General features: G+C 33.5%; 1 protein-coding gene across 1 annotated transcript in view; it reads left to right on the top strand.

The window, feature by feature from the left end:
- Positions 1-1,407: 1,407 nt before the first annotated feature.
- The window catches only part of LOC127709129 (degenerin-like protein unc-105), a 56,928-nt gene continuing 34,892 nt past the window's right edge, over positions 1,408-23,443 (top strand). Inside the window, exons 1-2 of the mRNA XM_052214487.1 lie at positions 1,408-1,558; positions 8,607-8,978. Coding sequence (XP_052070447.1) covers positions 1,538-1,558; positions 8,607-8,978 — 393 coding nt within the window. The 5' untranslated portion in view covers positions 1,408-1,537. The remainder of the gene's footprint in view (positions 1,559-8,606; positions 8,979-23,443) is intronic.

Genomic DNA, 23,443 nt, shown 5'->3' on the forward strand with positions numbered 1-23,443 from the left:
TGAAAACGTACAAGGCAAACATATTTGATACATCATCTCGCTTTAGATTCTATTACTAATATTTTTTATATATTTAGGCTACATGTTGATATAATATCATGAAAAATTCACAGTACTAAAAAATGAAATATATGGGTCAAGTGAAATACCTTTCTAATGAGTCATAATAAAAGAGTAGGGGTGTTTGAATAACAATTTTTTACTAAAAGTATTTGACGACAGACTTTACAAGTGGATATTAAAAATTCATAGCTTCCATGATATCTAGGGTAATAAATCTTCAACCTCTGAAAATATTTAGTCTGCCATTCCACGAAATATTTAATTAGAATGTTTTTAGTATTTTTGTACCTTTCAAAAATTCCCCCTGACAACCGATCAGAAAATTGTTTCAAGTTGACAAAAGGTCTAAAAGTACATTAAAAGATGCTTAATAGCCAGTAGATACATTTGTCTTGTCATGTTAGAATCGTAATGAAGCTATGTGGATAAAAGAGCTATATATAGAGCGCGTCATCCTTACAATGGCTTCCATTTCACGATTAAAAAAATTAGATTTGATTTTTATTGGGGTGGGTGGGGGTGTGAAATTTGAAAGAAAGGCAAGACAGGAGTTTTAAGTAAAAAAAAGGCAGGATGAGCAACTTCGCAAAAAAAAAAAGGCAGGATGACATTTTATGTAAAAAAAAGTCAGGATAAACTAATAAAAAAAAATTCAGGACCGAAGAGAGTGAAAAATAAAAAGGCAAAATTTTTCATCCTACCCCCCCCCCCCCCCCCCATAAAAATCAAATGGTAGCTCCCTAATGGGGGAGATAGTTTTGACGAAGAAGAATCCTGGCTGAATAGAGAGGTGTCCACACAATATGTCAAGCTGACTGACTAAATCGTGCCCAGTTTATTTATATAACAAATTATTGCGAATACTGATTTGCCAAAAAGTCAACATAAATCCATTTTGCTTTGCAAGCATGTAAAGCTTGGGCCTGGACATGCTTTATATTCAGCAGGAATTATATGCCGTGTTCTCTGTGGCGCTTAGACAATTCTTGTTCAACTTCTTTGAAAAGACGACGATAAGTCGAGTGTTTAAGCCGATGAACGAATCTTAGTTTAAAACTGAGCATGCTCATTGAAGATTATGCTATACATATTATAATTTATTACAATTGTAAACATGAAATATCGAGACTCTAAAAAAAATTTACACTGTTAATCCAAGGATTTGTATAGTAAGATCTTACTATTAACCAAATTCCACATGATCGCTAGTGATTGTAAACTCGTAGTAGCCCACAATGCATGCAATGCTGTTCATTGTGTCGATTGGTCTATTTCTTAGAAACGTGTTTACATTTTGTTTTGGGTAATGACTATACAAATGTGATCTGACGTCAGATTTAGATTAGTCTGAGTAATGTTAACCCCATTGGTTGTATTGAGAAGTGTTAGCAATCGAAGGTAGCATCGACAACACTAAATAAATAACTCGGGATTTCAAAAAGAATTTTTCGACCAGAATATCTTCTGCTGGACTATGGATCTAAACATGAACGAGGTAAGTGTTAAATGAAATAGACAAAATATCAAAGTTTATGGCACGGGAGATTTCCACTGGTTGGGAATTATCACCATGATTGATAAACCATTTTGGATACTATAGCCCAAATCCGCCAAATGGGGAACTATTCCCAAAAATGAGTTACAATCCCTCAATTGAATATTCATTTGATAAGGCTAAAAACAACTTTTCTTGTCTGATTATTTTCTACTTAAAATGACACAAATCTATTAACCAAGAAACAACTCTGAAAAGAATTTTGGGTTTAACAAATTTTATCAACCTTAAAAAATTGTATTTTTTTCGAAGTTTATATCATACGCTTGTACTTCTCAGTAAATTGGGATATTCATCTATTGAAAGTTTTTGCTGCTTTTTCATGAATATGTGCCATTTCAAGACTAAAATGCGTATTAAAAAATATGTGTTAACACTAGAAAAATATCCCCCATTTGAGAAATGGTGGTAAGAGTTCCATATGGCATCCCCACCATACTAAAAGAACATAATAATGTATTAATTTAAATCCGTGGGGTGCCATATGGAATTCTTTCTGTTTACGGATACCAAAAATGTAAAGGTTCATAATAACAAATTGACGAAAATGGCTGTGTTTATGTAATAATAGTAATTTTTTATTTGCAAAAAATACCATAGGCGGATCCAGGGGCCCCTTTTGTGGGAAAAATTTGGTTGATTATATAGGGAATATCTGAAGCATGACTGGAGCAGGCCCCCTTAGGTCAGTCAGTTGTCCCCCACCTTATGAAAAGTTCTGGGTCCGTCACTGAATACACCCATATGTGTTAAGCAAACACAAATACAAACATATCTAATACAGATAGTGAAGAATTACAAATATAAACATAAAAAAATCCGTAAGGGTACCGCGGAACCCAGTGTCTCGCCAACTTTTGCTGTTAGTCACAGGCTCAACAAAAATGGGGAAATAATTATTGAAAATTTTCCTCTAGATACTATCTTTTGAATGTAAGAAGCTTCTGTTCAAGTTTGGTAAGAATCCAGGATGGTTTATGAATCTAATAAATGTTTTAAAAACTTTAACTGTAGACTGTATGTAATGTTAACTGGAAGAAAAACTAAGTCCATTTATAAGTAATATACGGATAAAGAGGATTTTTTTTTTACAAAATTTCTTCCTAGATACTAGCTTTTGATCATAAACAAGCTTCTGTCCAAGTTTGGTACAAATCCAGGATAGTTTAAGAAAGTTATTAAAATTTTGAAAACTTTAACCACAGAGTGAATGTAATGTTAACTGGCAGAAAAACTAAGTCCATTTATAAGTAAAATACGGATAAACAGGATTTTTTTTAACAAAATTTACTTTGGGATACTATCTTATGATCATAAACAAGCTTCTGTCCAAGTATGGTACAAATCCAGGGTAGTTTTAAAAAAGTTATTAAAATTTTAAAAACTGTAACCACATAGTGAATGTAATGTTAACTGGCAGAAAAACTAAGTCCATTTATGAGTAAAATACGGATAAACAGGATTTTTTTTTTTACAAAATTTACTTCTGGATACTATTTTATGATCATAAACAAGCTTCTGTCCAAGTTTGGTAGAAATCCAGGATAGTTTAAGAAAGTTAACTAACCACACAGTGAATATTTGTGGACGACGCCGACGCCGACGACGGAATATAGGATCGCTATGTCTCGCTTTTGCGACAAAGTCGCAGGCTCGACAAAAACTGTGAAATTATTTCTGATTTTTTAGCTCACCTGGCCTAAAAGGCCAAGTGAGTTTTTCTCATCACTTGGCGTCCGTCGTCCGTCGTCGTCCGTTAACTTTTACAAAAATCTTCTCCTCTGAAACTACTGGGCCAAATTTAACCAAACTTGGCCACAATCATTACTAGGGTATCTAGTTAAAAAATGTGTCTGCCTGCCAACATGGCCGACATGGCTAAAAATAGAAAATAGGGGTAAAATGCAGTTTTTGGCTTATATATCTCTGAAACTAAAGCATTTAGAGCAAATCTGACAATAAGTAAAAATGTTCATCAGGTTAAAATCTAACTGCTCTGAAATTTTCAGACAAATCAGACAACCCGTTGTTGAGTTGCTGCCCCTGAATTGGTTATTTTAAGAAAATTTTGCTGTTTTTGGTTATTATCTTAAATATTATTATAGATAGAGATAAACTGTAAACAGCAATAATGTTCAGCAAATTACGATCTACACATAAGACAATATATGACCAAAGTTGTCAATTGACCCCTTAATGAGTTATTGCCCTTTATAGTCAATTTTTAACATTTTTTCTAAAATTTTGTAATCTTTTACAAAAATTTTCTCCACTTAATCTACTGGGCCAAATAGAATTATACTTAGACACAATTTTCAATAGGGTATCTTGATTGAAAAATGTATCCGATGACCCTGCCTTCCAACCAACATGGCCGCCATGGCTAAACATAGAACATAGGGTTTACTATAGAAGTATAAGGGAAAATTGTAAAAAAACAATTTCAAATGGTCACAACTTGAAAACTAATTTAAATAATGATAAGGGGTCTTCAGTAACTATTGTAAGAATACAATGGGATGACCTGCTTTTAATTTAACTACTGGGCCAAATTAAACCAAACTTGGCCTCAATCATTATTAGGGTACCTAATACTATATATTATGATTTTAACCTTATTTTACATGATTTTCAAAACCACAGTCGATACAGGTGAGCTACATAAGGCTCTTGAGAGCCTCTAGTTTACATATGTTTCATGATAATTGTTTTCCTTTTTATATTGTGATTATGAAATCTGAGTGGACAGTATCAAATGTAATTCAGGTGTTTGTTTATTTTTACACCAACAGCAGAAATAAAAAAATGCCCATCAAAATCCAAAAGAGATTTTATCTTTCTGAAACACAAAATGCACTAAGATGATATATATCTATTGGATGCCAGGCCTTAAAACTTTTCCAGCTGCACAGGTTAGTCTGTACTCAGAGCGGTTTTTGAGGCGTAAACACAGCCATTTTCGTCCACCTTAAACGGAAACTCTGTATATTATATTTCAAACGTATAAACATAATTAAGAAAAGAGATGAAAGCATATATTTGCTCATCTTAACAGGTTGGGGAAGATTTATACCAAAAATCGGGTGTCAATTTACTGTGATGAAAAATCAAATTTTTTATTTCATCATGATAGTTGTCATGGCGCAAATATTCATATAAATGGCAACATTTTCTCCTTAAAGACCATAGTTAAAATGAGAACTGAATGCAAAGTTAATGGCCTCCAAAATCCTACTTTTTGAAGGGACTGTTAACTTTTATCCTGATGATATTTCAGTCATGGCGTGTTTAGGTAAAATGATGTTTGCGCCATCATGACAGAAAATATCCGTAAATCCAAAGTTTTATTTTTTTATCACTGAAAATTGATACCCGTTTTTGGGGTATAATACCCATAAATGAGGATAGTACCCATAAATGAGGATAGTACCCATTTACAAGGATTCTCTCCAATCTGCTTAAGTTATTGACTAATAAAGCTATGGTTACACCACCAATTGTACAGGACCGAGTACAGACAAACATGTGCAGCTGTAAAAGTTGAGGCATGGCTGACCCTAGATAAATAAATAGTTCACTTCTGATTTTTTGTTTGATTTGTACATCCTCCAGTTTTCTTTGCAATATTTTAACTATTTTATAAGTTTTCGTCTTTTTTTTTCTTCTTTTCTTCCTTAAGTATACGATATACCATCAAGCAGGCTGATGATTAAATACTGTTGCATGCCTGGCCTCTTTACACAAATTAATCAACAAAGTAAAATAGTTCCTTAGTGTAACCAGATGAACAGTAAATGCTTAACCACTCCCTCGAAATACCCGAGTTCAGTCCTGATTTGATTTTCCGCTTACTATACCCTCCTAGTAAGGTGACATGTCTTCCTGTGGACTGTTACCTTATGAACTAACACGTTAGAAATCCAGCTCGTATCGGTCTAGTACAAAGAAGGGTTCATATTACTATAACTGCCTAACAAGATTTTGTGAGGTAGAAGAATTTGACCTTAAAACGATCGTATTGAATGTCCAAAAATAGGCAGATCAGACATGTTTCGACTTTGTTGACTGACTACTTTTGTTTGGGATTAATTGTAATTATAACATTATAATGAAACTGAAATTTTGTTTGTTTGTTAAGATTAACAACAATTTTGAAGTGTCCAGTTTGAAAGTCGTTTAAGTTACTGTACATATTCATGCACGTTCTGATTTAATCAATATACGTGTATGACAAAAAATAAACAGTTTGAAGGTAAACTAATAATAATTTAATCCAAATTGCATAAGATTCAATAACAGTGACCAGTCCACATCATAAAAAGTAATAGGGGTAACTGGGAAGGGAGAAAATGACAGATATTTTCAGTTTATTTTTTGTAATAACGAATGAACATTAGTCAACAAAGAATTGCTATAATTTCAAAAAACATTTCGTCAACATCTATTATCATCATATTAGTGATATGTCTTGCACGATATTAATTTCTATGTGCAGTGTTTAATGGACTGTTGTATGTCTTTTGTCTTTTAGTTAATAGGCCTTGCATTCTTCTCTGAATCGATTGTTTTATTTTCCTCGTTTGAATGTCTAATTTCTTTCCGTTTTCTTTTATTATCTTTGAAATCATAATTGAATTGATTTAGACGCGAACAGTTCAAAGCACGACAGAATACTTCTGGTCCCGAGGCTTTTTGTAAGTCAGTTGCTATATATTTTTGTCTCGCCACGACGAAGTAGAAAAAGCGAGACTAAAATGGCGACGACGTCAACAATGTATTATTTGTGATTAGGTCAGTTCAAGGAGAACCGCTAGTGGTAGGTCAACTATATTTGGTATGCAGTTGGCACATCTCATTTCCATGGATATTATTTGGTCCCGCCCCTCAGTCATGGTCTGTTGACTGTTTAATATTGCCATTTATTTTCAAATTTTCTTTATACTTTCAAAATAACATAAAGGCGAGACAAATCTCTGCATGTATCAACAGTTTATTAATCAGAGAACATGAAGAAAAAAAATTGAGAATATCAAAATCTGCTTAAAATCAATAAATGTTTGTATATTTTGACCATTTTTGTCGAACCTGCGACTTTTGTCGCAGAAAGCTCGACATAGGGATAGTGATCCGGCGGCGGCGGCGGCGGCGTTAGCTAACTTCTTAAAAGCTTAATATTTCAGAGGGTAGAAGACCTGGATGCTTCATACTTTGTATATAGATGTCTTATGATGTGAAGTTTCCATCTGTCATATGTCCATTGTCCTTGATTTCATTTTCATGGTTCAGTGACTACTTGAAAAAAAAGTTAACATTTTTTGTAATGTTAATTTCTCTCTTATTATGAGTAATAGGATAACTATATTTGATATGTGCGTACCTTGCAAGGTCCTCATGTCTGTCAGACAGTTTTCACTTGACCTCGACCTCATTTCATGGATCAGTGAACAAGGTTAAGTTTTGGTGGTCAAGTCCATATCTCAGATACTATAAGCAATAGGTCTACTATATTTGGTGTATGTAATGATTGTAAGGTGTACATGCCCAGCCAGCAGGTGTCATCTGACCTTGGCCTCATTTTCCTGGTTCAGTGCTAATAGTTTAGTTTTTGTGTTAAGGTCTGTTTTTCTAATACTGTATGCAATAGGTTAACTATATTTGGTGTATGGAAATATTTTACGATGTACATGTCATTCTGGCAGGTTTTATTTGACCTTGACCTCATTTTCACGGTTCATTGCTCAATGTTAAGTTTTTGTGTTTTGGTCTGTTTTCCTAATACTGTATGCAAAAGGTCAACTATATTTGGTGTATGGAAATATTTTACGATGTACATGTCAGTCTGGTAGGTTTTGTTTTACCATGACCTCATTTTCATGGTTCATTGCTTATGTTAAGTTTTGTGTTTTGGTCTGTTTTTCTTAAACTTTAAGCAATAGGTCAACTATATTTGGTGTATGGAATGATTGTAAGGTGAATATGTCTGTCTGGCAGGTATCATCTGACCTTCACCTCATTTTCATGGTTCATTGGGCAATGTTTAGTTTTCCTGGTTAACTTTGTTTCTTAGATACTATAAGCAATAGGTCAACTATATTTGATGCATGGAATGATTTTAAGGTGTACATGTCTGTCTGGGAGGGTTCATCTGACCTTGACTTCATTTTCATGGTTCATTGGTCAATATAGAATTTCCATGGTTTGGTCTGTTTCTTTTATACTATTAACAATAGGTCATCTATATTCTGTGTATGAAATGATTGTATTAAAGGTGTAAATGTATTTCTGGCTTGGTTTATCTGACCTTGACCTCATTTTCTTGGATCATAAATGATAATGTGATACTTGTACTAAGTAAAACTTTATATGTAAGACTATCAACATAAAATCAATGGTCAGTATAGTAGGCGAGACATTTCAGCGTGTGCACTCTTGTTTTGTATTATATCTAAACAAAAAAGTGAAGTAGTGATATTCAATTTAAACCCAACATGTATTGTCTTTTAGTATTTTTCTTTTATGGAATTGTGTAAAATTGTTCATGTTCAAAAATCAATTAAATATAATCATTTGTAAACTCTTTCATTTTCTTATTTTCATCATGTTTCTCTGTTTTTCCCGTATGACTTCATGAAAGAAACAAATTTACAGGATATCGGCCTTACCTCTTTTACGGAAATTTATGCTTACATCCAAATAACTTCGGCATTTTCATTTAAAATTTCGAACTTTCTCAGGTCAATTCATTTCTTGAAATTAAACCTATGACAGTGCTGGATTCAAGAACTGTAAATACTCGTAAGATGATCATGCGAAATTGTATTGTAACTTCCATGGTCTTATTTCCAGACACATCCATTCAGTCAGTAAATTTCTTAGATTTACTTAACAACTGTTTATGAAATGTTTTAACTGAATAATACGACATAAAACAAAACATTTATGTTTTCTTATGCAGAAATTGTAAATAATAATCATGTTTTTATTTTAGAGAAAGAGTGGTCTTCATGGTAGAAGCAGTACATCTGTAAATTCAACAGGAAATAAGTCTTTCAAACGTCTTTTTGCACGATTTGCAGAGAAGACTTCCATGCAAGGTGTATTCTACATATACAGTGCTAAAAATAGGGGACAAAAGATCTTCTGGATATGTCTTCTCATCGCTTGTACTGTTGGGATGGGCTCACACTTGTACTATCTTATAAATCAGTTCACGAAGTACCCTGTGAATACCAAAATTGAATTAGGATTTAGTAACCTCAAGTTTCCTGCCGTGACAATTTGTAACGTGAATCCAATTCGTAGGAGTAAACTGTATATAGCCTCACAAGAACTCCAAGACATGGTCGAGCATTTGACACAGGTATATATAATGATGAAAAACTAAAGCATATGTTCTCACAGTTGATATCCTGTGTATCATCGCCACCGGAAATTGGGTACCAACCAAATTTTGAGATTATGATATTGTGACATCATATTTACTGGCATTCGCTATCAAAAAGATGTTTTCTAAAGAATATCAGTAAACACCAATTAAGCCTAGGGTACGGCAACTTGCTCATGTTTACAGATTTACAATACGACAACTTGTTTTCCAACTGTATGGTAACTTGCTAGTTTAAAAAAAAATGTATATGCCGTCCTTTTCAAGAAATGTATTATGTTTCTTATATCCGAGTTTACATCAGATATGAGATGCAATGTAATGTAGACAATTTTAATACATTTAACAAATGAAAAATAAGTTTATCTTTTCTCCCAGTCATAAAATTATGATATTGAAAAAAAAAATTAAGCGTTTACAATTTGAATACGATACATACGACAGCGGATAAATGTTCTGACTTTCTTTTACACGGTTGCGGTGTCTTTGACAGGCTACTCGTATGGTTAAATGACAGCTGGCATTAGCAAATCAAATTCAAATGATATTCTATATACACATTTTATGTAAACCAGACTATTTGAACTCTGTTAACCTTGTGAGAAAATCTTTTTATACACACTTAAGAATGACTCGCCTTATGCACTTTGATTATTCCATGTATCATCGTAATGTTTACTTGGAAAAATGTCTTCCTCATATGCTCTCTTTAAACAGGTACTAGTATTCAGTTTGTCAAACAAGGACCAGGTCACAAAATATAGTTTTAGATTTATAACATAGTTTACATTAACTACTAGTTACATATCTTTTTCTTTAAAAAAAACCTGGTTTGTTATATGTTGTGCTGTTCACAGTCCCAGGGGAGTGGAGATTTGAGAGCTCACAACTATGTTAAATCGCGCCACATTCTATATGTGCCTGTCCCTAGTTAAGTAGTTGTAGATTGCTGTCTGTCATATTTGTTTTTCGTTTATCGTTTTGTCATTAATCAGACCATTGTTCTTTTCGTTTGTCAAGTCGGGGACTTTTATAGCTGACTATACGGTATGGGATTTTCTCATTGTTGAAGGCCGTACGGTGACCTACAATTGCTTAAATCCACTTCGTTTGAACTCTGTAGGACAGTCGTCTCATTGATAATCATACCACATCTTATTTTATAAGTCTTATTAAATAAAGTATTATTGTCTTATTTTTAAAGGCAACTAACTATACAACCAATATGCTGGTTTAAAGAACATTTCTAATAAAACAAAAGCATCTTTAGTATAAAAAGGTACATGCTCGCGACTTATACTGTTTGAAATTTTTGAAAATAACATGCTATAAAACAACATTTTGAGACGGTATTGGTATCGCAGAATGCTTTACAAGGGATGCAAATCCGGCTGCGGCTATGACATAAACAATTTATATAAACCTTATAATAGAGAAGTAAGAAGACCTAGACGCGCATATCTTGCACACAGAACAATTGTGATAATATGTTGTATACTTATTTATACACTAGAGCTAGAAGTTATAATGCATCTTTTGAATTAAAGAAATATAGTCGCATAAAATCTAATAATGGCAGGTGAAAATCAGTTTAGATCCTGATGGTGTATTCTTGTAAATTTTCGGGGAAAAAATCTACGAAATACTAAAGATTGATTTGATAAAGTGTTAATTTAGATATCTACCCTTGGATACAGTTTGATTAAAATACTGAAATATGTAAATTCTTATCGTGAAAGAGTAAGTCAGGTACACCTTTCACATTAAGGGTTGCTTTCGTGCTTTATTGCTTCGCATCACGGTGCGGAGCTATTAGTTTCAGTCGATATACGCGCCATCTTGAAATAATTACTTATCACATATAGATTGATCATTCTGATTGGTTGCTTTCTGATGCGGCTGAGATACAGCAACAGCTATTGGCTTAAATGAGATAAAGAAGTACAGACTTTTCTCGTCTCAGGATAAGACATCAAATGCCGGAAAATTAACTATGTGTATTTCAGTTCCGATCATCTGTCATTAATTCATGTTCGTTTCATTATGCATATATTGCACACTGAAATTCAATATTGAAATATCAATCCTGTTTTTCCGTATTTTACTTATAAATGGACTTAGTTTTTCTGCCAGGAAACATTACAATCACTCTGTGGTTAAAGTTTTTAAAATTTTAATAACTTTCTCAAACTATCCTGGATTTCTACCAAACTTGGACAGAAGCTTGTTTATGATCATAAGATAGTATCCAGAAGTAAATTTAAAAAAAAAAATTCCTGTTTTTCCGTATTTTACTAATAAATGGACTTAGTTTTTCTGCCAGGAAACATTACATTCACTCTGTGGTTAAAGTTTTTAAAATTTTAATAACTTTCTTAAACTATCCTGGATTTGTACCAAACATGGACAGAAGTTTGTTTATGATCAAAAGCTAGTATCTAGAAGGAAATTTTTATTAAAATTTTGTACTTGTTTATCCATATTTTACTTACAAATGGACTTAGTTTTTTGTCGAGCCTGCGACTTTTGTCGCAGAAAGCTCGACATAGGGATAGTGATCCGGCGGCGGCGTTAGCTAACTTCTTAAAAGCTTTTTATTTTAGAAGGTGGAAGACCTGGATGCTTCATACTTTGTATATGGATGCCTCATGTTACGAAGTTTCCGTCAGTCACATGTCCAATGTCCTTGACCTCATTTTCATGGTTCAGTGACTACTTGAAAAAAAAGTTAACATTTTTTGTAATGTTAAATTCTCTCTTATTATAAGTTGTAGGATAACTATATTTGGTATGTGCGTACCTTGCAAGGTCCTCATGCCCGTCAGATAGTTTTCACTTGACCTCGACCTCATTTCATGGATCAGTGAACGAGGTTAAGTTTTGGTGGTCAAGTCCATATCTCAGATACTCTAAGCAATAGGTCAAGTATATTCGGTGTATGGAAGGACTGTAAGGTGTACATGTCCAACTGGCAGGTGTCATCTGACCTTGACCTCATTTTCATGGTTCAGTGGTTATAGTTAAGTTTTTGTGTTTTGGTCTGTTTTTCTTATACTGGATGCAATAGGTCTACTATATTTGGTGTATGGAATGATTGTAAGGTGTACATGTCTAGCTGGCATGTGTCATTTGACCTTGACCTCATTTTCATGGTTCAGTGGTCAAAGTTAAGATTTTGAGTTTTGGTCTTTTTTTCTAATACTATATGCAATAGGTCAACTATATTTGGTGTATGGAAATATTTTATGATCTATATGTCAGTCGCGCAGGTTTTATTTGACCTTGACCTCATTTTCACAGTTCATTGCTCAATGTTAAGATTTTGAGTTTTGGTCTGTTTTTCTAATACTATATGCAATAGGTCAACTATATTTGTTGTATGGAAGAATTGTTAGCTGTACATGCCTGCCTGGCATGGTTCATCTGACCTTGACCTCATTGTCATGGTTCATTGGTCAATGTTTAGTTTTCTTGGTTAATGTTAAGTTTATGTGACAGTTGTAATAAAGCTTTATATTTAGAACTATCAACATAATATCAGTGATTAGTAAAGAAGGCGAGACATTTCAGCGTGTGCACTCTTGTCTTCCAGTTAACATTAGATACAGTCTGCAGTTAAATTTTTAAAACATTTATTAGATTCATAAACTATCCTGGATTTTCACCAAACTTGGACAGAAGCTTCTTACAATAAAAAAATTGTATCGAGAGGAATATTTTTATTGAATTTTTTCCTCATCTCATTTTTGTTGAGCCTGCGATTAACAGCAAAAGTAGGCGAGACACTGGGTTCCGCGGAACCCTTACAATTTTTTTTTACTAAACAACTCTCCTATACAATGTTTACAAAAATGCATTATCTGTATTTTATACCTTCTGCCAATCTAGGCACACTTCCAGTGTATACAGAACTAGCAATCAAAATCGCAAGTCAATGACCAGCTGAAAGAACTAGTCTAAGAAAACAACACTCCACAAAAACACATTAACTAAACACTGAACAGCCAGTTTAAAATTTCAGAAAAGTTCATGTTTTAATATATATACAAAAATTGATATTCCAAATCTAAGACATCCATTTTATATCAATCAATATCTAAAAATACCGCATTTCCAATACTCAATCAACAACCACATGCACACATATTACAATAAATTAGGGTAGAGCGAAGCAGTCCACAGCTTTTTAGAAAGCTCAAACTTGGTTTTACTTAATCTCCTTACAACATATGACAAAAAAATTGATTTAGCATTTCGCTAAAGATTCGATTATTTTTATCTATTTGAAGGTTAAACAAATGTTGATTTTTGAATACTAAACCTTATATAAAGGTCGATTTCCATACCCTCATAAAGGGACGACCAGACCTTTTGATTTTTTTTTAAAGAGGTGGGGGGCACGAGTAATTTTTTGTCGAGCCTGCGACTTTTGTCGCAGAAAGCTCGACATAGGGATAGTGATCCGGCGGCGGCGGCGGCGGCGTTAGCTAACTTCTTAAAAGCTTTATATTTTAGAGGGTGGAAGATCTGGATGCTTCATACTTTGTATATGGATGCCTCATGTTACAAAGTTTCCGTCAGTCACATGTCCAATGTCCTTGACCTCATTTTCATGGTTCAGTGACTACTTGAAAAAAAAGTTAAGATTTTTTGTAATGTTTAATTCTCTCTTATTATAAGTAATAGGATAACTATATTTGGTATGTGCGTACCTTGCAAGGTCCTCATGCCCGTCAGACAGTTTTCACCTGACCTCGACCTCATTTCATGGATCAGTGACCAAGGTTAAGTTTTGGTGGTCAAGTCCATATCTCAGATACTATAAGCAATAGGTCTAGTATATTCAGTGTATGGAAGGACTGTAAGGTGTACATGTCCAACTGGCAGGTGTCATCTGACCTTGACCTCATTTTCATGGTTCAGTGGTTATAGTTAAGTTTTTGTGTTTTGGTCTGTTTTTCTTATACTGTATGCAATAGGTCTACTATATTTGGTATATGGAATGATTGTAAGGTGAACATGTCTAGCTGGCAGGTGTCATCTGACCTTGACCTCATTTTCATGGTTCAGTGGTTATAGTTAAGTTTTTGTGTTTTGGTCTTTTTTTCTTATACTGTATGCAATAGGTCTACTATATTTGGTATATGGAATGATTGTAAGGTGTAAATGTCTAGCTGGCAGGTGTCATCTGACCTTGACCTCATTTTCATGGTTCAGTGGTTATAGTTAAGTTTTTGTGTTTTGGTCTGTTTTTCTAATACTGTATGCAATTGGTCTACTATATTAGGTGTATGGAATGATTGTAAGGTGTACATGTCTAGCTTGCAGGTGTCATCTGACCTTGACCTCATTTTCATGGTTCAGTGGTCAAAGTTAAGTTTTTGTGTTTTGGTCTGTTTTTCTTATACTGTATGCAATAGTTCAACTATATTTGGTGTATGGAATGATTGTAAGGTGTACATGTCTAGCTGGCAGGTGTCATCTGACCTTGACCTCATTTTCATGGTTCAGTGGTCAAAGTTAAGTTTTTGAGTTTTGGTCTTTTTTTCTAATACTGTATGCAATAGGTCTACTATATTTGGTGTATGGAATGATTGTAAGGTGTACATGTCTAGCTGGCAGGTGTCATCTGACCTTGACCTCATTTTGATGGTTCAGTGGTCAAAGTTAAGTTTTTGAGTTTTGGTCTTTTTTTCTAATACTATATGCAATAGTTCAACTATATTTGGTGTATGGAAATAATTTATGATCTATATGTCAGTCATGCAGGTTTTATTTGACCTTGACCTCATTTTCAAGGTTCATTGCTCAGTGTTAAGTTTTTGTGTTTTTGTCTGTTTTTCTTAAACTATGAGCAATAGGTCAGCTATATTTGTTGTATGGAAGAATTGTTAGCTGTACATGCCTGCCTAGCATGGTTCATCTGACCTTGACCTCATTTTCATGGTTCATTGGTCAATGTTTAGTTTACTTGGTTAATGTTAAGTTTATGTGACAGTTTTAATAAAGCTTTATATTTAGGTCTATCAACATAATATCAATGATTAGTAAAGAAGGCGAGACATTTCAGCGTGTGCACTCTTGTTTTAATTGATCATTTGTTTGCCTTTTTTCCCCTCCTTTTTGTACACATTTGTTTCCGGCATTTTGTGCTGCAGAATATTTATTTTCATCCTATCTTGTGCAGAGTTGTATTTTTCTATCTTGAAAATAAAAAGTTGTATTTTTTTTTTCTTTTATGTGTGACTATTTGGTTACAAAACATTTATAGTCTGCCGTAATAGTAGTTTGGATGTTAAACGTCATACAAAAGAACTAAATATTGTAAATCGCCAATCCCTTTCTGAAATTTTTTATTGAATTATATTTTAGGTACTGACCGTTCTTTTTATAGGGGGCTTGTTTTTTCTTTCTCGTGACAAACATTTTTTTCCCGACTTAAACCAAAAAAAACTATTTCTCATTATATACCTATGTGGAGTTATTTTCTTTCAGATCGTCAGGTCTTTCTTTTGAAGAATCAACCCGGACGATACCAAGTTTCAATGAAATTTGCTCCAAGGCAGAAAATAATGACCTGTGTAAGGTCATTATTTTCCTTGATTAAAATGCAAACTATAATTTACCTAAACATTTAATTCGTTTGATAGTATCGCGTACCATGGATAAAAGGTCAACTATAAATGGTGTATGGAAATATTTTATGATGTACATGTCAGTCTCACAGGTTTTATTTGACCTTGACCTCATTTTCACGGTTCATTTCTCAGTGTTAAGTTTTTGTGTTTTGGTCTGTTTTTCTTCAACTATAAGCAATATATCAACTATATTTGATGTATGGAAGGCTTGTAAGGTGTATATGTCTGTCTGGCAGGTATCATCTGACCTTGACCTCATTTTATGGTTCATTGGTCAATGTTAATTTTTCATGGTTAAGTTTGTTTCTTAGATACTATAAGCAATATGTCAACTATATTTAATGCCTAAATTGATTGTAAGGTGTACATGTCTGTCTGGCATGGTTCATCTGACCTTGACCTCATTTTCATGGTTCATTGGTCAATGTTAAGTTTTCTTGTTAAAGATTGTTTCTTAGAAACAATAAGCAATAGGTCAACTATGTTTGGTTTATTGAATGATTATAAGGTGTACATGTATTTCTCGTTTGGTTTATCTGACCTTGACCTCATTTTCTTGGATCATGTCAAGTTTATGTGTTACTTGTAGGAAAGCTTTGTATTTAGGACTATCAACATAAAATCAATGGTTAGTAAAGAAGGCAATCTTTGAATGAGTTAACTTCGGTTATTTTTAGAGGAGAGCGTTAACTGAATGGTTTTTACATCTCGATTTAGAAAAAAACTTTTTTTAAATTTTGCACCTGAAAAGGTTCACATTCGATATTGTAAATTTGTACTTGGTGCCACTAAATATGCTTCTAATATTGCCAGTATGGCAGAACTTGGTCGTTATCCAATTTCTATATTTGTTATCTTGCAGTCTCTTAAATACTGGCTATATTTGTATAAAGACCCTCTTTTGAATTTTTCAAAATAAGCATATAAGTCTTTCTATGTACCTTCAACAAAAACATTTTTCAGTTTCTAAAATTCATTGGTTTTGACCATGTCTGGAATAATAAAGGAACTCTGTCATAAGGAAAACTCATGTCTACAGTGAAAAAGAGATTACAAGAAAGATATGGAAAATATTTTTTTCTCATGTTTGTCAGGTGAAAACCAAAACAAATTACGTACATATTACAAGTTAAAAAAGGAATATAAACCTGAGACTTATACAAAGTTGAATATCTCAAAACAATATATTAGACAGTTATGTAAATTAAGAATTTCTAACCACAGTTTACACATCGAAAAAGGCAGATATAATAATACACCTTTGGTTCAAAGAGTATGTAAACATTGTATTGATAACAAAATTGAAGATGAGTTTCATTTTATATGTGAATATAACCTCTATCAAGACGAGAGGAAAAGTTTAATGATGACGTTGTTAATATTATACCATGTTTTTGTTATTTAGATAATTTTGATAAATTTAGATATTTAATGAACTGTTCGGAGACTGATGTTCTCAACATATTTCTTTTATATATAGACAAATGTATTATGATAAGAAATTCATCAGCGGGAATAATTGCATAATATTGATGTGCATGGGTGTTTTGTCTATTGTTTGCTATACGTCACACAATTGCTGTCTCTTTTTGTTTTATTTTTTTCTATGGTTTCATGTATTTCAGCGATGATCCTTTTGTACTGGATTTTATACTGAATAAAATTAGTTAGTTAGTTAGTTATATAAAAAAATCGGGAAAAGGGGGTGGGGGACCTACCCTAATGCTAGCCAAACTTGTAAACCTGACCCTAAATTAAAATGGTTCCCTATTCTTGAAACAAATGAATGCCCGAGGAGAGCTACAAAAAGGAATAACGTGGTCTATAAACGAAGAGGCGATATAGATTAATTGGTGGATACTTGTTTTTATCGTGTCAAAATCCAAAAAATTGTCACTGGATATTAGTCGTTTAATTTCCTCAACATTTTAAAGGTATATCTCCGGGAATTGAGCATGCTTAAAAAAATATTAACTCTGGAACTTACGCAATCAATAACCTATCTATAATGTCTATTAATCGATCATTTTCATGGTGTTGGGAAAGGCAGAATACCTTCACAATAATTTTAAAAATCGTTCCCTTCTTTTACCTCTTCTAAAACTACACATCCTATTGGTTTTGAAAGCGGACCGTATGGTATAATACATCTAACAAGATTTTGCATCTATCCCCTCAAGAATTTTCGCTCAGGGGAGGGGGTTTCTTCAATAACACATAAATCGCTCTTATCATTAATATCTTACTAGCAAATCCGATCCACGAGATAAGAGACGTTTTGTCAAAGAAAGCGCCACTATTTGATTGACATATTTAATTCATGAAAAGTACCGTTAAGTTAAACCTTTAATTTTGACATGTGTCATCGCCCATTAATGTTACAAATCATATATAGCCACGCCTTACTCTCAACATATTTAATCCACTCAAAAGCTACGCTTTTCGTGAATTAAATACGTTAATTCGTAAAAGGCGTGCTTTATATATAACTCAACGTTACCCAAACCGTCTTATAATTCTATGTAATTTGGACAGAATCATTGTTATCTTACCTCCTACAGATTTCTGGGGATATGATTGGTTAAAGGACTACCCGTGGTGACTACATATATTTGATATAGGGTGTCCTAAAAAATAGGGGGTTAGTAAGGAGTTACTTCCCTTTCAAAACAAAAAAGAAATCTGAAAGATTTCAAAAGACGAAGAAATTGATAATGAACGATTGAAATAAATTCATAAAACAAATTTAAAGCTAACAAGTTGTCATTGTTGGCATTTGTTTTTTGTATAGACAAATGGAAGTAGGTTCTTAATACTAAGTATTGAAGACTTAATCACTTTGATATGCCGCTAGTCTAAATACCACACGTGAAGGTAGTCTGTAAGATAAATTCGTTACACGGTGTGCTAGTGACCTAATGCGATATATATGGGGTCATTTAATTCCATATGGGGATTCGAGCTTCGCTCTCACCCTATATGGAATTTACTGACCCCATATATATATCGTATTAGTAACTAATAATATAACCAAAAGACATTATCCAGAGTAAAAATATGAAAATTGTTTTTGATTTGACTGATGAATAGACTTTTTCACAGTTAACATTGTGATTTAGTCTAAATAAAGGTCAAAGTGTATTAGTCACCACCAACTTAAGTCATGTGCCAATATAGAGAGTTGTTTGTACTAATCTGTGTTTCAAATCAAGCACAGGACGCGTATCATAGATGTTTTTAGGGCGGAAATATATGCCAGTCGACTGGTATGCGTTCTACATTGTGTTTATAGCGCTATTAACACAATGTAGAACGCATACCAGTCGACTGGCATATATATATATTTCCGCCATAAACACAATGTAGAACGCATGTATACCAGTCCACTGGCATATATTTCCGCCCCAAAAACATTCTATGATACGCGCCCCTGTGGATCAAGTATTGTTACATATTAACAAGACGACTCCAGCCTATGATATTTCCAATTTTCCAAATAGAAAAATAAGTTTTCTTTCATAATACCCTGGTGTATAATGCAAAAAAAATGCATTTATCAAAATAGCCATAAAATTGTCAATCATAACTTTCGAAATAGTAAAAGAAGGCTAGACAATCCATCATGAATATTGTGTATAAGATATTCATTTGACACATGATGATCAAATAACTATATCACTGACCAAAAGAAGGATTAATTACTTGTATGACAGTCTGAGAGCTATTGTACTTTAAAGACCCAAAGAATACCACTGACAGACCCTGGTATCAAACTGAAATCTAAATAGGTAAAAACCAAAGCCAATCATATTGTAACAAATATTTTCCTCTTAAAGAAATGTAATCTTATATGTTTGTTTCAATCGGTAAAAATGCCTAACGGCATGGTAAAGACATAAGTTTATTATTTATTCAAAGCTCAACAACATCCTCTGTAAAAGTCTTGTGTCAACAAATACAGTTCATAATATTTTTAATAAAAAAATTACAGTTTGGCATATATGATTCACATTCTAAACACTTTAAGATTGCATTTTTTCGACCTAAAAACTCAAACAGTCTTTATAATCCCGACTTCAGTAAACTGTTCCTTCAATCGTCGTTGTCAACTCTGACCGTCCACCCAGTTGTCTTCAATATTAAACGACATCATTGTGAAGTCTTCCAACTGTCGTTGATATGATTTCGACCAACCATCTGTGTTTTCACCAGACTGTCGTTGATATTACTCAAAACAATTCTGCATTATCAACCAACAATCGTTGAAGTTACTCCAAATATCTGGCTGCGTTATCCAACAACTGTCGATGATATTCCTCCAACCATCTGCGTTATTCACAAACTGTCGTTAATATAACTTCAACCATCTGCGTTATCAACCAACTGTCGTTAATATTACTCAAACCATCTGCGTTATTAACCAACTGTCGTTGATATTACTCCAATCATCTGCGTTATCAACCAACTGTCGTTGATATTACTACAACCATCTGCGATAGTCACCAACTGTCGTTAATATTACTCCAAACATCTGCGTTATCAACCAAAATGTCGTTGATATTACTCCAACCATCTGCGTTATCAACGGTTGAACCAACTGTCGTTAATATTACTCCAACCATCTCCGTTATCAACCAACTGTCGTTGATATAACTCCAAACATCTGCGTTATCCACTGATTGTTCATATTACTCAAACCATCTGCGTTTTCCACTAACTGTCGTTGATATTACTTCAGTCATCTGTGTTATCCGCTGACTGTTGTTGATATTACTCCAACCATCTTTGTTTTCCACTAACTGTCGTTGATATTACTTCAGTCATCTGTGTTATCCGCTGACTGTTGTTGATATTACTCCAACCATCTTTGTTATCCGCTGACTGTTGTTGATATTTCTCCAACCAAATGGCACAATGCGTTATCCACCAAATGCCTTCGATTTCCTTCTAACTGACATAGCTTACCTACCCTGTTGGTTCAGGGTCCCTTGCTAAGTTATAAGTGCATGTAGCTGAAACAATAACACTTTTTTGCGCGTAGTTGACTTTTCCCTTCATATTTTCCTTCTCCCATAAAGTTGTGTGATCGTAGAAGTTTTGTTTGCGTGTTCTTACTGTGTTTTAACGGGTATGTAGTGATTCAAAGTATTATATATCTCTCGAGACAAGAACTTTAACTTCTGTTAACTTACATATCCTACTTGCCCTGTAGGCGTAACAAATATTTGAAATTCTTGATTTTCTATTTTTTTTTTCTTTTATTCAATTTTAACGAAAAATTGTTAGGATTCAGTGATTGCCACTGCAAAGTGAACACCAAAAAACTTTTTGGGAATACACATAACGTAAACACTAAAACGAACTTTGTGTTTTTGCTGTGCACAAACTGATTTTGTGTCATGGATGGATACCCCATATTTCTTTTCTATTTTATGCTTATGATGGTTAACAATTTATAATATAAGAAAATTTCCTATAGCAACCTGTTATCCTCCTTATAATTATTTTTTTATAATCTGTATTTATAAACATGCTAAGTGCTTGCCACAAAAGTTACATTCAAAAGCTTATTGTAGATTTTTCATATTTTATCAACTATGCTACTGACTTGCACATTGTTGATTATACATGATGTTCACATATACCTCTGGACTTTTTCGTGAAGATATAACCCTATATAAAAATAAGGAGATGTGGTATGATTGCTAATGAGATAACTATCCACCAAAGTTCAAATAAAGTGGATGTAAGCAATTATAGGCAACCTTAAGGCCTTTAACAATGAGAAAACGCATACCGTATAGTCGGCTATAAAAGGCCCCGACATGAAAAATATGAAACAATTCAATGGGGAAAACTAACGGCCTAATCTATAACAAAACAATTTACGAAAAACAAACATGACAGACATGAACCAACGACAACCACTAAACTACAGGCTCCTGACTCGGGACAGGCACATACAGAATGTGACGGGGTTAAACATGTTTGTGAGCGCTCAACATGGGACAGCACAACGTTAAGAACAAATCATAAAGAACGCAAAATAAAATTGCCATTTCACGATGAACGAACAATTAAAAATTTCTTGCACGTTGATCTTTTTACCGATTTCACGAAACACGGTGAATAACGCATCCTTTTCACGGCTGCACGTGAAAAAATTGGCAAAACACGTTGCACGAAAATAACCCTTTACCACCCTCATAAAGATCAGTTGAAAAAGGCCATATTTTGTTTTAAATATCTATATTTCGCAAAAATACTAAAAGTCCTAGTAAGTTAAAACAAATCAGTTGAAGTATTATTTATTGTTTATGCGCTATTTTCTAAAGATAATTCTCTGTCATTTAATTATACATTGTACCACAATAAAGGTTTGTCTTCTTTTCATAGAAAAGTTGTTACCATAACAACGATGACTAAAACACTGTCCAACAACATGCACCATTTTCATGGCGTAGCTTCATCTATGCCTTATTAATTGTGCGAAGAAGGGGTTGGATTCTAGATAACACATTATACTTGTTTCTCTTAACCAATGTGCGTAACCACTCGGTCTATCCAATTGTGTATTCAAACATTGGCTTTAACATTTGATGAAACTTTCACATACAGGCGCATAACTCATTTTATATCAAATTTAATATTTGAGAATTATGGCTTGTATCTGTAGAAAACAGCTCAAAATATGAATCAAACATCATAAGTGACTTTTTGAAAAATTGCTAATCAAAATAGAGATTTAACTTAAGATTCATGCTTGAATAAATACCAGAGATATAAATGAATTATTATTTCAATTGGCAAAATAAAGGCCACGGCTCACAAATTTATCAAACATTATCATAAATAAAGATGAAACATTAGCATGATCATGAATCACAAATGATCAAAACTAACACATTAGAGTGGATCACTGTTGATCAGTTATAACATTAGAATGGATCACGATTGATCAATTAAAACCTTAGCATGGATCACGATTGATCAATTATAACATTAGCATGGATCAAGAATGATCAATTAATTAGAATCATCTGTACAAAAAGAGCACTTTATCGATCATTACTGTCCATTTATGAATACTGACATTGACTTTAAGAATACTGGCTCTGGGAACAGAAGCTCAGTGACGGATATTATAGTCCATTATGTGAACATGGTGTAAGATTGTTGGCGTTGTGTCGCTTTCCCGCCAATCTTCTTCAGATGGTCCTTCAAAACATTAGTCGAATTTTAAGAGAATGAAAATTTTCATTGATCCAACGCTTCTGCGTCAAAATATTTCAATATTTTGTACATTAGTTCATGTGTAGAAAGTTCAATTATAGAATAACGATAAGAATTTTTAAGGAATATTGCTAATTAAGTCTCTTCTTGAGTCATCTTGGACTTTCTACACTTGGTGAGCCATAACGAATCATCATACAACATTGGGTACACGGAATTAATATATGTCCTTAAAAACCTGGCGGAAAAAAATCAAAACAGCAGCAGTATATCGCCAAAATACTCACATTTTCAAGTCAAGAGGTGGGAGGGAGGGTTTTTGTCTCGCCTGCGATGAAAGTCGCAGTATGCGATACATAGGTATTACTATCCGGCGGCGGCGTAAACTATTTGTATAAAGCTTTATATTTCAGAAGGTAGAAGACCCGGATGTTTCATACCTTGTATGCAGATACCTTATGTTACGAAGTTTCCGTCTGTCATATGCCCATTGTCCTTGACCTCATTTTCATGGTTTAGTGACTGCTTGAAAAAAAATTACAGTTTTTTTGTCATGTGAATTTCTCACTT

This window comes from Mytilus californianus, unplaced genomic scaffold (genome assembly GCF_021869535.1).
Source record: "Mytilus californianus isolate M0D057914Y unplaced genomic scaffold, xbMytCali1.0.p SCAF_7, whole genome shotgun sequence".
In the NCBI taxonomy this organism is placed as follows: domain Eukaryota; kingdom Metazoa; phylum Mollusca; class Bivalvia; order Mytilida; family Mytilidae; genus Mytilus; species Mytilus californianus.